The sequence below is a fragment of the Macaca thibetana genome, chromosome 10, assembly GCF_024542745.1.
Source record: "Macaca thibetana thibetana isolate TM-01 chromosome 10, ASM2454274v1, whole genome shotgun sequence".
Lineage (NCBI taxonomy): Eukaryota > Metazoa > Chordata > Mammalia > Primates > Cercopithecidae > Macaca > Macaca thibetana.
In genome coordinates this window covers 41,444,002-41,460,081 of record NC_065587.1, presented here as the reverse complement: position 1 = coordinate 41,460,081, position 16,080 = coordinate 41,444,002, and the positions used below count along the sequence as shown (strand labels likewise).

Below are 16,080 nucleotides of genomic sequence, written 5' to 3'. Positions count from 1 at the left end.
GGTAGGCACACGTGTACAGATGTGTGTGTACAGAGGAGCAGACTTCAGTATTCTCTGTGGTTTCTTCACTTAATATTCTGGACATTTCCTCCATCTAACTGAATGCTCTTCAGCATCATTTGAGTGGCAGCATGCTATTCCATTTAGTGGATCTGTCATAATTTTTGTGGCAGTTCCCTAGTGTCCCACTTTTTGGTTCCCACTTTTGATTCTTGGTACCTGTGTTATACTAGCTGCCTCTTGCATGGTTTTGGGAAGGGTTGGAGGCACGGAGGGTGGGAGATGCCTTCTTTTTCTATATCGTCACCTTGCTGCTATCCTGGTCTATGATCCTAGAATACCCTGTAATTCCCATCCTCTGCTGCCAAAAGGAGAAGTTATCAGGAGCATATCCTCTTAGGACATGGGATTTAGCTGGGAAGGTGCTGTCACTACAGCCTGGAGGGATGGAGATGGGTCTTGGGGTAGAGATAGCCCAGACACTGCCACAGTGACAGAGGAGGGATTTGGTAATGAGGGAATGTGTTCCGTTGGTAGTTGGCAGAGTGGTTCTAAAACTACTCCCAGATAATATGCGCTTACACTTTCTAGATATGCCTTTAAAGTAAGTTTCATTTTCTCATTTTAATTTATTATTTTTGAGACAGAGTCTCTCAGTGTCCCCCAGGCTGGAGTACAGTGGTGCTATCATGGCTCATTGCAGCCTCCCTCCTGGGCCCAAGTGATCCTCCCACCTCAGCCTCCTGAGTAGCTGGGACCACAGGCATGTGCCACCATGCTCAGTTAATTTTTAAATTTTTTTTGTAGAGATGACATCTCCTTACGTTTTCCAGACTGGTCTCAAACTGCTGGGCTCAACCATTCCTTCCACCTCAGCCTCCGAAAGTGCTGGGATTACAGGCATAAGCCACCACGCCCAGGCTAAAACAAGTTTTATTTTCATAAGGAGAGCCAAGGTTACCTGGTCATCCAGACATTATTTAGAGGACTCCTTTTTGTTCAGTGGTAGGCCTCTCCTGTAGAGTAGCAACATGGGGAGCATTGGTTGACTTTAAGGAGTCAGGCAGCAAGACTTTCAGGGTTTGTGAAGTGTAATAAATATTTCGAGAAAGTGAGTGTATTTAATCTTGTCATGTTACAAATACTGGAATCTCAGCAGACTTCAGTTCTTTATTTGATATAGTTCTAGGCTTTCTCATTAAGAGTATTTTTCTGAAATTATCAGTTATAGGAAGAAAGTTATTCTTCCACCAGGTAAATAATATCTTGATTATTAAATTTAAATTGTTTTAGTGGAAGGAGGCAAAACCGGAAGACCTTATGGATTCAAAACTTAGATGTGTGTTTGAATTGCCAGCAGAGAATGATAAACCAGTAAGTATGTTTATAGTTAACAATAATTGAATGTTGTAAGCTGATACTTATTTGCATACCATTTCCTGCAAAACCAAGATTTAAGTTGGCAAATTATTTTCCTTTATCTGATGTCTGAAGAAAAAAATAAGCTGAGGTCAGCAAGTAAGTGGGCCTTTATGAAATCAGCCTTTGAAAAACTCAGGGAAAGACAACTGATTCAAACAGTGTTTCCCCTTGAAAAGTGCAGCCCGATGGCCGTTGAGATGTCATAAATCCTAAGAGCTTCTATGACCTGGCGAAGGTATAGGTTGCTGTTAAACAGTGGGTGAGTGTAAAACAGGGAATAATTTGCCCTTTATCATGGTGCTTGATGGACGGGTGGGAAGCTTTCAGATTCTCTTGTTTTACAAAGTGCCCTGTCAGCCTCCCTACCCCTTTTACCCTATCTATCTCCTCAGTCAAAGGCTGCTTTTAGATGAGGATTTCTCAACTTCAGCATTGTTGATATTTGGGATGGATAGTTCTTGGTGGTGGAGGTTGCCCTGTGTACTGTAGGGTCTTCTATTGATAGCAGCATCCCTGGCTTCTGCCCTCTTGATACTGGTAGTACTCCCCAGTTGTGACAACTAAGTATGTCTCCAGATATTGCCACATGTGTCCTGGAGGGCAGTATCAACCCCCCCTGAGAGTGATCTCATTCCGGTGTTGCCTGCGGGGAGAAGGAAGGAGCCCCATCCTCTAGCCTGTCCGCTTTCACCCTTGATGGTCCTCACTTGTGACCAGTTGAAGAAAGGGGACTGTATCTGAAATGCTAATTTGGACTTCCCTTCAACCTAGTCGAAAACATTTTAATTGTTATAAAAACACGAAAACTGTGAAAATATGCAGCATATGAAACTATCTTAGCTGTTGATACCTGGAGTTGGGAAATAGAAGTGCCCTGAAATGTTCTGTTAACAGTATCTATGCTGGTCTGCGGGAATGCTGTTGATTTGTGTCAAAACTACCTGATATTTTATTTCTGCTGAATCATTTACCACTATTTTTACCGTGTTTCTTTAAGTAGATAGTGGTCTTTTTTTCCCTCTTCCCAGTGTACGTCCTGTCACAGGAAGGTCAGTTTGCAAGTTGTGAAACCTGTATTCTGGCCTCAGCTCTGTGATAGGTTGACTTGGTAGCCTGGGACCTTGCTTCACAGGGCCTACTCTTCTCATCTGGAAAATGATGGGGAGAGCTAGATTCCTGGTTTTCAGTTTGCTACCCAGGTCAATGATTGTCAGTTACTTTTCCCTGACAAGCTGTGTGTTTCCTGCCCTCCCTCCACTGACTGGCTGTCATCCCCAGTAAATCTCAAGAGGGGATCATAGCTCAATCTTGGCAGGGGAAATGAGGGGAGTATATAACTTCCGAAGATTGAAACATTGCAGACCCTGAGCTTGTTACACTTTCATCCCAGCTTCCAAATGCTAAGTTGGTAAAATAATTCGCCCTCTGTCTACTACTCTCCCAAGCTTCCTACTCCACCAAGACAATCCTAGGGATGTTCACATCTTTGTGGTGACAGTAATTTGTGGCTAATAATTCCTGAGCTTGCACAATTACAGTATGCTAATTTTTGCATGGCAGGAATTTGATAGTGCAATATACACAGCCCTTTTTCTCTTTCTCTGAAGTATTAGTCTCAGCTAAACTTCATTATTGACCCTTATCCATAATTTCTAGGGCCCAGTTGCTTTAGATTATTAAGATACCAAATAAAATGATCCATTTCAAAAATAAATGTGACATTTTACAGTGTGGATGAAATGCTACCACGTTTGGTGTTTGCTGAGAACTACTTTACTTTGCATAAAAAAGTCCTTTATTACATGGTTGGTGACACTTAGGCTTTCATTTGTTTTTGAACAGCATGATGTAGAAATAAATAAAATTATATCCACAACTGCATCAAAGACAGAAACACCAATAGTGTCTAAGTCTCTGAGTTCTTCTTTGGATGACACTGAAGTTAAGAAGGTTATGGAAGAATGTAAGAGGCTGCAAGGTGAAGTTCAGAGGCTACGGGAGGAGAACAAGCAGTTCAAGGTAATAGTTTATTTTCTGGTAATCTACAGAGAACAAGGGCATTTTCACTAGCTTCTTGGGTGGGGAAGTTGATGAGCCAGTGAATGTATAGATTTCTTTTGCTTTTGGTATTTGGCTGTTTTTTTCTCCCCAGGGAGAAATTTCCATGGCTTTCATCAGATTCTCAAAAGGGTCCTTGGATCTGTGTAAATTAAGAACCACTGTCCCTTGATCAGAAGTTTCTCTACTGTTTAAGCTGTTGTCCCCTTGGAAAAAAAAGAAAAACCTCGGCCGGGCACGGTGGCTCACGCCTGTAATCCCAGCACTTTGGGAGGCCAAGGCGGGCCGATCACAAGGTCAAGCGTTGGAGACCAGCCGGGCCAACACAGTGAAACCCCGTGTCTAATAAAAAATTAAAAAAAAAATTAGTTGGGTGTGGTGGTGGGCGCCTGTAATCCCAGCCACTCAGGAGGCTGTGAGGCAGGAGAATCATTTGAACCCAGGAGACGCAAGTTACAGTGAGCTGAGATTGCGCCACTGCACTCCAGCCTGGGTGACAGATCTAGACTCCATCTCAAAAACAAAACAAACAAACAAAACCCCCCAAAATTCACACTTTCCATTAGTGTAAATTGAAAATAAATGTTGAGACCAAAATAGCAGTTTTTATTTTGAATATGCATTTTTAAACCCCACGCCATCCCCATTCACTTGGGTGAGAATCTTTTTTTCAGAGGGTAAGTACTGACCAATACTCTGATTTAATGCAGGTATAGTTCTGATTTTAGAAGACTCTAAATAGGTCTGGGCAGTTTTGGCTCCTCAAACTGTTGATGTGGTGATGAGCTTGGAGGTGGGGTGCCTCACAGTGGTTAGGAGGTGGAGATTATGGAAAGAAAACCTGAGCCTCTAGCTCGTGGACGAGGCAGTTGGCATTGGCAATGGAAGGTTGTATTGTACTGAGTGGTGAAGGGGGGAGTCAGAGGGTGCTTCTTTTGGCTTGGAGGCTTGTGGTGGTGTGGAAGTTGCTCCCATCCAATATGAAACAGCTCTGAAACTGTGCTGGTCACAGCATCTTTTAGGCCTCTGTTTGCTAAACACCTCTAAGGCCCCTTCCAGCTTTAAAAGTATGAGTTTTCTTCTCTTTTACTCTTGACAATGAGGTAGATATAGGAGAACTGACAACATTTGGGAAATGGCATCATCTTCTTCCTTTGCAGTGATCTTGATTTGCCTCAGTCAGTAACTTCTTTAACGTGTAAGTAAATTGTGAAGCCAACACTACGTTTTGGCTAACAATCTAAGCTATGCCTGAAGCTTCTCCTAGAGTGTATTTCTCTTCTGAAACAGAGTTCTGTGCTGTTTAAAGTGGTAAATAGGTAGAAATAGCTTCTATATAACCCAATAAAATAAATGGTGTAGTTAGCTGTTTTTTTTTTAAGTCAGTTGGACACCACCTTGTTTATCACTGTGCAGTGATATTGCCATGCCCCATGAGCAGAATATCCTTAAAATATGATCAGACTAATCTCGACATTAGAAGATTCTTTATCCTGCCAGACGCTGCCTTCTTGTTTTGTGTTGGTTTATTCTGTCATCTGGCCAACAAATGAGGGTCTAATATGTGCCTGGCACTGTGGATTCAAACACAAACAGTCCCTGCCCTTGAGGAGCTCTCTGTTAATGGGATAGCAGGGAGAGACATACACAGAAATTATTATAAGCCAGTGTGATAAATGTCCCACAGAGATAGCAACAAATTGCAGGAAGAGTCAGCTCCGTGGGATTCATCTGCCTGTGGTCTCCAGGACCTACTAGGTACTCGGGTGGATGGGAGAGAATGGAAGGAAACGAAGAAAAGAAAGTACAGCTGGTGTGTGGGGTTTGGGGATGAGTAGATGAGGTAATTATCAAGAGATCTTTCAGCAAAGATGAGTCTGGGCCAGAATAGAATGGCTTGATGCATGTCCCTCTTCAGGGATGTGGGCTTGGCTTTGAGAGCATGGAAATGGCACCATAGATCTACATGGTAACTTGCAGATTCTTAGGAAAGTGCAAGGCAGTTGTGGCAGTGGAGGTGAAGGAAGAAAAAAATTTTCATTTCTTACATATCCATGTAGTTTGGGGACAAGGGGAGGGTGGGGGATACGGTCAGACATCTTTATATGTGTGAAAAAGAATGTTGCTTCTTCAATGAGAAATCTATGCATTAAGTAGAAAATATTTGAGATGAGTGTACCAAGGCCAGTCACATTTTAATATTCCAAATATCATTTGATCCAGCAGTCTGGATGTAGTTCATCAGGTACCAGCTATGTACAGAGCTCTGCATTTGAAAGCTTCCAGATGTCCCACTTTTAGATTTTTTTTTTTTTTTTGATATGGAGTCTCACTCTGTCACCTCAGGCTAACTTTTGTATTTTTAGTAGAGATGAGGTTTCATCATGTTGACGAAGGTGGTCTCGAACTCCTGAGCTCAGGTGATCCACCCGCCTCAGCCTCCCAAAGTGTGGGGATTATAGGCATGAGCCACCGTGTCCAGTTGACTTTGTAGTTTCTTATGATTTGTATATTTATGTCTTGGGAAATGCCTCTCATTTAAAAAATTGATGATTTGATCAAGGAAGGCTATTCATTAGAGGCAGGACGGACAGAGAGGTTGGGGTTGAAGAGAAGCATCTGAAAGACATGGCCGTAAAGGTGGGTGGGGCTGAGGGTGCAAAGGGCCCAGTTGACCCTTTTAAGAACTTTTTTCTGTAAATCATGGGAAACCAAGGAGCACCCTGTTTAGATTTCTGTTATAACTAGCAGCATCAAGTGGAATGTATGAAAGAAAAGAGGGGACTGTTTTCTCTGTGGCTTCAGGCTAGCCCTTTCCCCTCTGTAGCCTGCAGTTTCTCCATTTGCAAAATGAGGTTGGACCATATCATGTCGGCCAACACTGGGCATGAACAGCCCATCCTGTTAAGCTGTACGGTTGACTCCCCTTTCTGGTGCCTTGGCTTGTCTTTGAAATGTGCATTTGCTCCCATAGGAAGAAGATGGACTGCGGATGAGGAAGACAGTGCAGAGCAACAGCCCCATTTCAGCGCTAGCCCCAACTGGGAAGGAAGAAGGCCTTAGCACCCGGCTCTTGGCTCTGGTGGTTTTGTTCTTTATTGTTGGTGTAATTATTGGGAAGATTGCCTTGTAGAGGTAGCATGCACAGGATGGTAAATTGGATTGATGGATCCACCATATCATGGGATTTAAATTTATCATAACCATGTGTAAAAAGAAATTAATGTATGATGACATCTCACAGGTCTTGCCTTTAAATTACCCCTCCCTGCACACACATACACAGATACACACACACAAATATAATGTAACAATCTTTTAGAAAGTTAAAAATGTATAGTAACTGATTGTGGGGGGAAGAATGATCTTTATTAATGACAAGGGAAACCATGAGTAATGTCACAATGGCATATTGTAAATGTCATTTTAAACATTGGTAGGCCTTGGTACATGATGCTGGATTACCTCTCTTAAAATGACACTCTTCCTCGCCTGTTGGTGCTGGCCCGTGGGGAGCTGGAGCCCAGCGTGGTGGGGAGTGAGGTCATCTCCACACAGTAGTCCCCACGTGGCCCACTCCCGGTCCAGGCTGCTTTCCATGTCTTCAGTTCTGTCCAAGCCATCAGCTCCTTGGGACTGATGAACAGAGTCAGAAGCCCAAAGGAATTGCACTGTGGCAGCATCAGACGTACTCGTCATAAGTGAGAGGCGTGTGTTGACTGATTGACCCAGCGCTTTGGAAATAAATGGCAGTGCTTTGTTCTCTTAAAGGGACCAAGCTAAATTTTTATTGGTTCATGTAGTGAAGTTGAACTGTTATTCAGAGATGTTTAATGCATATTTAACTTATTTAATGTATTTCATCTCATGTTTTCTTATTGTCACAAGAGTACAGTTAATGCTGTGTGCTGCCAAACTCTGGTGGGTGAACTGGTATTGCTGCTGGAGGTCTGTGGGCTCCTCTGTCTCTGGAGAGTCTGGTCATGTGGAGGTGGGGTTTATTGGAATGTTGGAGAAGAGCTGTCAGGAAGTGTTTTTCTGGGTCAGTAAATAACAACTGTCATAGGGAGGGAAATTCTCTGTAGTGACAGTCAACTCTAGGTTACCTTTTTTAATGAAGAGTAGTCAGTATTCTAGATTGTTCTTATATCACCTCTCAACCATTACTCATACTTCTAGCACCCAGGCCCAAGTCTGAGCCTAACCTCTCCTTGGGGACCTAGCTTGGAGTCAGGACGAATGGATCGGGGTGCAGAAGGTTAGAATCGAGGGCACCAGCAGTTGGGGGTGGGGAGCAGTGGGAGAGAGAGACTCTTCAGCTAATCCTTCTAGTACTAGTTGAGAGTTTGACTGTGAATTAATTTTATGCCATAAAAGACCAATCCAGTTCTGTTTGACTATGTAGCATCTTGAAAAGAAAAATTATAATAAAGCCCCAAAATTAAGAATTCTTTTGTCATTTTGTCACATTTGCTTTATGGGGGGAATTATTTTATCATTTTTATTATTTTGCCATTGGAAGGTTGACTTTAAAATGAGCTCTATCACTGGGAAATATGTGTTTCATGATTTAAATGTGTGTGTGTGTGCACCTGGTCACCCTTGGCCTTCCATTGCTTTGGCCTTCAGTAAAAAGCAGCCTCGCTTCTAGGTCAGGGAACCATGCCATTGAGACTAGTAACAGGCATTCTGGGCACAGTCCCACTGTGCACAGGTTTGAGAGGACAAGTTCATCAGAAGGAAGGCAGTCCTTAGAAGTCACATACATCAAGCCACATTGCTCCTAAGCCTGGCTGTGTTAAGCTGGGTCAGGTGCCTTGAAACAGGAGAAGTGGAAGTCTGTGGTTGGTGAGTAAGGAACTTCCTGTCTTCATGAAAAAAGTTGACTTTGAATCCCAGGTACTCACAGAAATGGTGAGCAGACTTAGTTGTTACCCAGGCACCCATGGATTGCGTTGAGTGTGCAGACAGGGAGGTCACCCCAATATGAATTTGTCTCCAGGTTTTTTCCCATGTGGCCCCCAGTACTTATAAAAGGAAGTGAAAAGACCGAACTGTAAGGCACATGCCTTCTGCCGCCTGATTTTCCGTGAGGAGACTAAAATTTGCTAATTGTAGGTGCTGCAGCCAGTTAAGTCCTTCTGTAGCTTCCAGGCCCTCATGTCCTTGCCCTCATGGAGAGTGCTTAGATGGCCCCCAACATACGTAGGGGTACAGTACAGTCCCATTACACTAGAGCAGGGCTCTATTTGTTTTTAAAGGATATGGCCGTGTGTTTTGATAAAACTTTATTCACAAAAACAGCCAGGTCATGGGATTTGGCCTGTGAGTCTGTGGCAGTTCTTAAAAAGAATATTGAGAAACTACTCTGTTTTAGACCTTTGAATGTGATTTAGAGTTTTGTGTACATCTAGGAGAAGGTGTTCAGCTTCTCAGAGGATGTGGACATTTTGGTTGCAGCTAAAAATCAGCCTCTGAAGTCTCTCTCCCTTCTAGAGGTTAGCACTTGGTGAACACGTTTGTGGGGTTTTTCGCTGAGTGGCAGAAGGAAAATCCTCAGGAAGAGAAGCAGGTGAGTGATGGGAAGGTTGGTTATTTTATCAGTCATCCTGGCAGCCAAAAATGTGCCGGGAAAAGAAAGAACGTGGAGCAGGCATGGCTCCTGGAGAACTTGGACATGCATGCACATTTAGGGTGTCTTTCCTAGAATTACATAATGAAAACAAGAGTAAGGCAAAGAGGAGGTGAATATGGGGCCTGTCACAACGGCCTGCCCTGCCCCAAGAGGTTAAGAGTCGGATAATCGGGATGAAACTGGCATGGAAAGAGCGAGGCTGAGGAGGGTGCCGCCGGGCAGTGTGCATGGGGGAGCTGCTGCCAGACTGCCCTCCAATCTGCTCCTGTGTTACTGGCTCCACGGCACCTCAGAGAGGGCAGCCTTGGCTTCGGAAATGCCAGTCATAGTGCTCACAAATGCAGAAGAGATGGAAGCGGCGACAGACTCCTGAAAGTTTTTATTGATTGACGTTTTAAATGGATAATTTAAGCTTCCTTGGCACGATACAAAAGACCTCTTAAAGACAGCAGGCTGTTTTATTTGTAGGTGTGAGGAACTGGCTTTACCTTTTTTCTCCTCCTAGTTTGCATGTTTTCCCTCTCTAGTCTTCTAAACTGCTGGCACCAGCAGTAATATATACTGATAAAATCAAAATTGATTTTTACCAGTGGCCAGTTTATGGCTAGAGAGACGGCTTATACCTCCTTAACACAGAAGGGGGAAAAATGAAGAACCTCCAATGATCCGTGAAAACCTAAACGCTTTCAAACAAATCCTAGGAACAGAATTGCTATCGAAAGATATCAGTGCTCGGCTTGCAGGCTGTGTTGAGTCAGATAGAACTGAATGTAGTGAGAACTCAGAGCTAAAGAGCCTTTCAGATTAATTTGAAACCAGGCTCTGTGTGTGCATGCATGTGTGCATGTGTAGTATATGTGCCATGTGTCAGTGGCTTGACAGTTTTCAAACCGTGCCTATATTTTTTGCCTACACAAAGTTTTGTATTTGCAAACTCAGAATCCATGCCAAAATACCATGTCATTTGTCATTTTCAGCTCCTTCTCTAAAGGAATGGCCCATTTCTCATTGTAGTTTGAGAAATATGTATATCAAGAGAGAGGGGTCTTGGGCTTCCCAGTGTCACTCTGAACACCTGAATAACATTTAACCCCTGAGACCTTCTCGCTGTAGAGGCCAGTGCTTCCCCCTGCTGGACATGACACTTCATTGAAGGGCCTCTCGTGGCTTCCCCTGCCCCGGGCTGTCTGGCCTGAAGGAGAAAAGAACCAAACTAAACTATGAAAAGTTACCACTCTGAGACCTCTCTTAATTAAGCCTGGGGCCATGTTTGCTGTTGAGAAGGAGTGTTCTCAAAGATAGGCTGGAATGGAATTGTATTTAGAAGGGTCCCTGCAAAGTATAGATGGATGACGCTAGTTCATGACACACAAATCCCATAAGGCCAACGACCACTCTTCTGGAACACCAAGAGCAGCTCTGAGATCACGCATGCCCTACGCGAATTGAGTTTCTGTGACCTAATTGGATTTGGAGAACGCCTTCCCTGCCCCCCCTTTTCCTCAGACAGATCTGCTCTGATAGGAACCTTTTCAAGCAAGTTACTGTTGTTTCAATGCCATTCCTTACCTGTATAGAACATTTCCAGTATATTCGCACATTGAACTTAATCCTTGCAACTGTACTGGGGGGTAGGTGGCTCTGTTTGCATATGAAGAAATAAAGGCTCCAGGAGGTTAAATTGGGCAACTTTTTAGAACTAAATCAGTCTCTGTAAGGCCTGCATTGCTAAGATACCATTTCAGCTCTGAAAATCTGCTTCAGGGAACTGAGTGGATGAAGCCTTCCTCCTTCAGCTACTCTGCCCGTCTGTACATCTTTTATGTGTCTGCCTCCATACCTGTTATTTTCACACTAAAGTAAGTAGAATTAAGACTGTAGTTCACATGCTTTTTCTTTTTCTGTTGCAAACTGAACACACTCCAGACAGTGAAAAAAAGTGCATATTCCATTTTCTCATTGCCTGAAGATCTCTGCCCGATGCTCCTGGGGAATGACTTTGGGGGCTTTAGAAAGAATATTACCAGTCTGTCTCGGCAAGGAGATGATGGGAACGCTTTATATGGAGGCTTTACATGACTTGTAAATTAAATGTGAATGAGGGCAGTTCATTAAAATTGGTATTACAGAAGTGCCCTGCCGAGGTTTGAAAACAGCTGAGCTGCCGATGTCTCAGGCCTCTCCCTGAATTAGCACTGCGTTTCTCCAGGAAATCAGCTAAGGGAGCAAGTAATAGAAGCCCCTGATAAGGAGCATCAGCCGAGAGGCAAGCTTGGGAGGCTGTGGGAATGGGTCTGCCGCCAGCTTCACAGACCTCTTCCTCCAGCCTCTGAATCCCATTAGCCACAGCGTTAGCACACGAGGCTCAGCCACCAAGAACATTAGCTGGGGTGCACGAGCTCGCCCACTCCTGTGCCGAGGGGCCCTGACCTTCCTCCATGCCATGTTTTTAGCTGTATCTATGGCACTTAACAATAGGGGGCTTCATTTTATTTAAGTTACAGAGAGGTATTTTGAAAAATTTAAAAGACACGAACTCACATAAACAGTTATGGGTAATAGTTAAAAGGGAAACCGGTGGAGGTGGATGAGAGGTTGTCTTCATGAATATAATTGAGATTTCTTTTTCTTAATGGAATTAATTTGTTAGAAAATGTCTGCGTTAAATCTGTAGAAAAAGAAGAAAAGTGTAGGCCGGGCGCGGTGGCTCACGCCTGTAATCCCAGCACTTTGGGAGGCTGAGGTGGGCGGATCATGAGGTCAGGAGATCGTGACCATCCTGGCTAACATGGTGAAACCCCGTCTCTACTAAAAAAAAAAATTCAAAACAATTAGCTGGGCGAGGTGGCGGGTGCCTATAGTCCCAGCTACTCGGGAGGCTGAGGCAGGAGAATGGCGTGAACCCGGGTGGTGGAGCTTGCAGTGAGCCGAGATCGTGCCACTGCACTCCAGCCTGGGCGACAGAGCAAGACTCCGTCTCAAAAAAAAAGAAGGAAGAAAAGTATAGCAATAAAAATGTAGCTATTATCTAACTTGCCATAAATATTTGCAATTATGATACCTTGGAATGTTGCCACGATATGGATTGCTTTGATTAAAAGATGTCAGTTGAATAAAACAGTACTATGGGAGAATCGCTTTCTGCTGCTAGATAAATGCTGATGTTTATTTTTAAACCAGGAAACATTGATCCTGTAACAATGCCCGATTACAACTGCTTTATTAAACCCCAGGGCTGATGGAGAGGTAATCACTTGGCTAATGGATGTGGGTGCAGGACGGATGCTCACTTGCTGGCCTGCTTTCCTGCTGGCATTCTGATGAGCCGCGGGAGCCCGCCTGGGCTTCTGCAGGTGGAGCTTCTGTCAGAGCTTCGTTTCAGTGATACCCAAAGCCATGTCTGACTGAAATAAAACAGGTTCCCTTTTTTTTTCCTTTGGAAAATGCCAACTAAGGGAGACTAATCAGATATCTTAACACAATTTCATCCAGGCTTAGTGCTAACAAGATTGCGGGGCTTTTTAGGGTTTAAGAAGATGAGAAATTAGTGTGCACGTTTCACACATTGACTTGCTGGTTTTTCCATGTCAGACAAAAAAGTCCTGGCTGTTTCTCCGAACTGGCTGCCTGCATTCCCATCTTTCTTTTGTTTTTACGAAATAGACTGAATCCAGCTGTTAATCCTCTCGTGCAGCATCCATGTTAAAGTGCTTTTCCATTGCATCTTTTATGTGAATTCAAAGGTCAGAATTTATTGTCTGATACTGAGACCATGTGTACAAGAACTACTTTTTGCTTTTCATCATTCACTCGTTAGCAAACGTTTCATAAGTACCGTCTGTCTGGCTGCTACTATATGAGGTGCTGAGAAATTAGTCAGTGGGAGTGACTTTTTATATTTTTCATTCGTATGTAGCCTAAGTAAGGTGATTCAAGCTTATACACTGAGAGAAAAATGCAAAATATATTTGGTTCTCATTTCTGTTGCTGTCGTTTCCTTTTTAAAGACTATTTATAAACTGCTGCCATTTGGAACTTCCTATAAGAAACTAAAAGTGATCTATTTCAGTGTTCCCTTCACCTTTCCTCTCCTTTTTGAATAAATGGTTTCAGTAACCCATGCTGTTCTCTCCCTATTCTACGTCTTTCTCCCTATGTTGAAAAAAGATTCCTGCAGTTTCTAATGTGTTTATTGTCTTCGATGTATGTTAACATTTTAGGAACTGAGTATCTTAAGAGATGTCTTAGAATGCTTTAGTTTTCATAATTTTTCCTTTCTGTAGTTTTCATTGTATTTGCTGTTTTGACATGGAAGTCATTTAAAAAGCTGGTGCGGGAAAGGACTCTTCACCGTTGCACATTTTGGTTATCTGATATGTAATAAACCCATGGCTTGGCAGCTGACATGATGTTTCCCAGAGAGAAGGAGATGTATTTCTGCAGGGTCCAGACCAAAAGAGCCATTAACAGCATGTTCTCCCATGTTCCATATCAGCCTGATGAAACCTGCCCTGCCAAGGCATAAACTTTTGTACTAGCTGTCTCCATATTATGTTCAATAAATTCTGTGCTCTGAATATATTTAAAGGATGCTTCAGTGTAAAATTATTTTGAATGGATGGCTTCATTCCATTGAGATAGGCTTTGGAGTGTGGACTAGAGCCCGTTGCTTGACTCTCACTGCTTCGTAGGAACATGAAATTGGTTTAAATTAAAATCAGAGATACCTTGCACCAGAAAACAGATCTAAGAGATCGCTTAGGTCAACGTCCTCTTTTAATGATTAGGAAACTTTTGCCCAGAGAGCTTAAGCACAGGGACCAGCTTGCACGCCAGTGTTTTCCTGTTGTGGGAAGTGTGTGTCATCATTGATTTACAAAAGTACCCATCTGTGTAAATTGCTTCCAGCTTTGAAAGGTGGGTGGATTCTGTCTTTTAAGTAGTGGTTGATGGTTCTCCCATCTTACAGTGTTACCTTGTTAAAACATTAATGAAAACCATTTTAACTTCTTTTGGAAGAGTAAGGTAGGAAAATGGTAAGACTTCATATCAGACCAAAGGGTACACAGTATACAAAGTCAGGTTTCCTCCATTCCCCAACCTTTCTCCAGAGATATCCTGAACTTTCCATGTATTGACTCTTTCCAGAGATCTGTGCACATATATGTCTGTGTATATCCAGCCTTGTGTTTTCTTTTTGTTTTGAGACAGGGTCTCACTCTGTCACTCAGGCTGGAGTGCAGTGGTGTGACCCCCACAGCTCACTGTAGCCTCCACCTCCCAGCCTCAAGCAGTCCTCCCACCCCAGCCTCCTGAGTATCTGGGACCATAGGCACGCACAAGCATGCCTGGCTCTCTTTTTTATTTTTTGTAGATATGAGGTCTCTCTGTGTTGCCCAAGCTCGTCTCAAACTCCTGGGCTCAAGCCATCCTCCTGTCTCAGCCTCCTAGAGTGCTGGGATTACAGGCGTGAGCCACTGCACCTGACCAACTGTGTGTTTTCTAATACACAGGCAACAGCACACACTAACTGCTCTGTTGTGCATGTTCCTTTTTTGACTTTGAAGTTTATCTTGGAGATCATTTCATGCTAGCCCACATCATTCTTTATGGCTCTATAATTTTCCTCTGTATGGATGTGCCCTTAATTTACTTAATCAGCCCTCTATTGAGCTGCATTTAAGCAGTTTCTAGTCTTGGTGATAAAGACAACGCTACAACAAATACTCCTACAAATGAGCAAGAATATCACAGAATCAATTCCTAGAGGAGCAATGGTTGGGTCAAAGGAAGCCTGCATTTTAAATCGTGTTAGATGCCTTCCACATTGCATCCAAAGAGGACATACCAGTTCATAGTCCTCGCAGGGTCTGCTGCTTTACTCTGCCAGCACCTTGTGCCATCTTAACTTTTTGATCTTTGCTCACCTGTAACATGCACGTGGTATCTTACCTTGAGTTTGTGGTTCTTGGGTTGAGCAGTTGTTTATGTACGTAAAGGCCATTTGAAAACACACATGAGGACCCAGAGTGAAGTAAGGTCAAAGGGAATAAAGGCTTATCTCACAAAGGGCTGACGGCAGAGCAGCAGAAATGAAGAGGCTAAGGGCACAGTCATGAATGTGGAAATTGGAATCTACCTTGTTTTACTAACAGAAAAAGAACTTGCAGCAAAGTGTATCGAAGTGGATTGGGCAGGGGGAAATAACCCTTCATGGCAACTGCTAGAGCTCTGATTCTTGACCTGTACTAGCCACCTCACTTGCTCTCATCTGGCTGCATTCATGTCATTCTTGCATCCCTGGGGTCCTTTTAACCATGGCCTTCACAGAGGGTGTAGGGGAGGCAAATGTTAGCATCCCAGACCAAAGAGAGCTTCTGTAAGAGAGACTGATAAATGGTGGTGGTCGTTAAAGAGTTAAAACCCAAAGCGTTGGCCGGACGCGGTGGCTCAAGCCTGTAATCCCAGCACTTTGGGAGGCCGAGACAGGCGGATCACGTGCTCAGGAGGTCGAGACCATCCTGGCTAACACGGGCGAGGTGGCGGGTGTCTGTAGTCCCAGCTACTTGGGAGACTGAGGCTGGAGAATGGCATAAACCCAGGAGGTGGAGCTTGCAGTGAGCTGAGATCCAACCACTGCACTCCAGCCTGGGCGACAGAGCGAGACTCCGTTTCAAAAAAAATAAAACAAAATAACTCCAAAAACCGAAGCGTTAAAACCCAAGCTGTGAAGGAGTTTTCTAAACAGCAACACGAGGAGCTATTTTGAAGAAGTGACCACACTGATTTTGCCATTATCTCTGGTTAGTGCATTAGAAGACAAAACTTGCTACCTGATAATTTGCCAAGGAGTAATGGGAGTGACATGCCCCGTTAGAAACTGAAAATACTCTCAGAAATTGCACTTAAGAGTCTAGGGTTTTCTTTTTTTCCAGGTAGAACTTTGGCCTCTGTTTTCTTAGCAA

General features: G+C 43.5%; 1 protein-coding gene across 4 annotated transcripts in view; it reads left to right on the top strand.

Annotated features, from left to right (window-relative positions):
- The window catches only part of VAPB (VAMP associated protein B and C), a 56,626-nt gene extending 48,698 nt beyond the window's left edge, over nucleotides 1-7,928 (top strand). For 2 of the 4 annotated variants that reach the window (XM_050745617.1, XM_050745619.1), the window contains 3 exons: nucleotides 1,294-1,374; nucleotides 3,265-3,441; nucleotides 6,455-7,928. In XM_050745617.1, coding sequence (XP_050601574.1) covers nucleotides 1,294-1,374; nucleotides 3,265-3,441; nucleotides 6,455-6,613 — 417 coding nt within the window. In that variant the 3' untranslated portion in view covers nucleotides 6,614-7,928. The remainder of the gene's footprint in view (nucleotides 1-1,293; nucleotides 1,375-3,264; nucleotides 3,442-6,454) is intronic. The other 2 variants (XM_050745618.1, XM_050745620.1) reach the window with 2 other exon arrangements.
- Nucleotides 7,929-16,080: the final 8,152 nt, after the last annotated feature.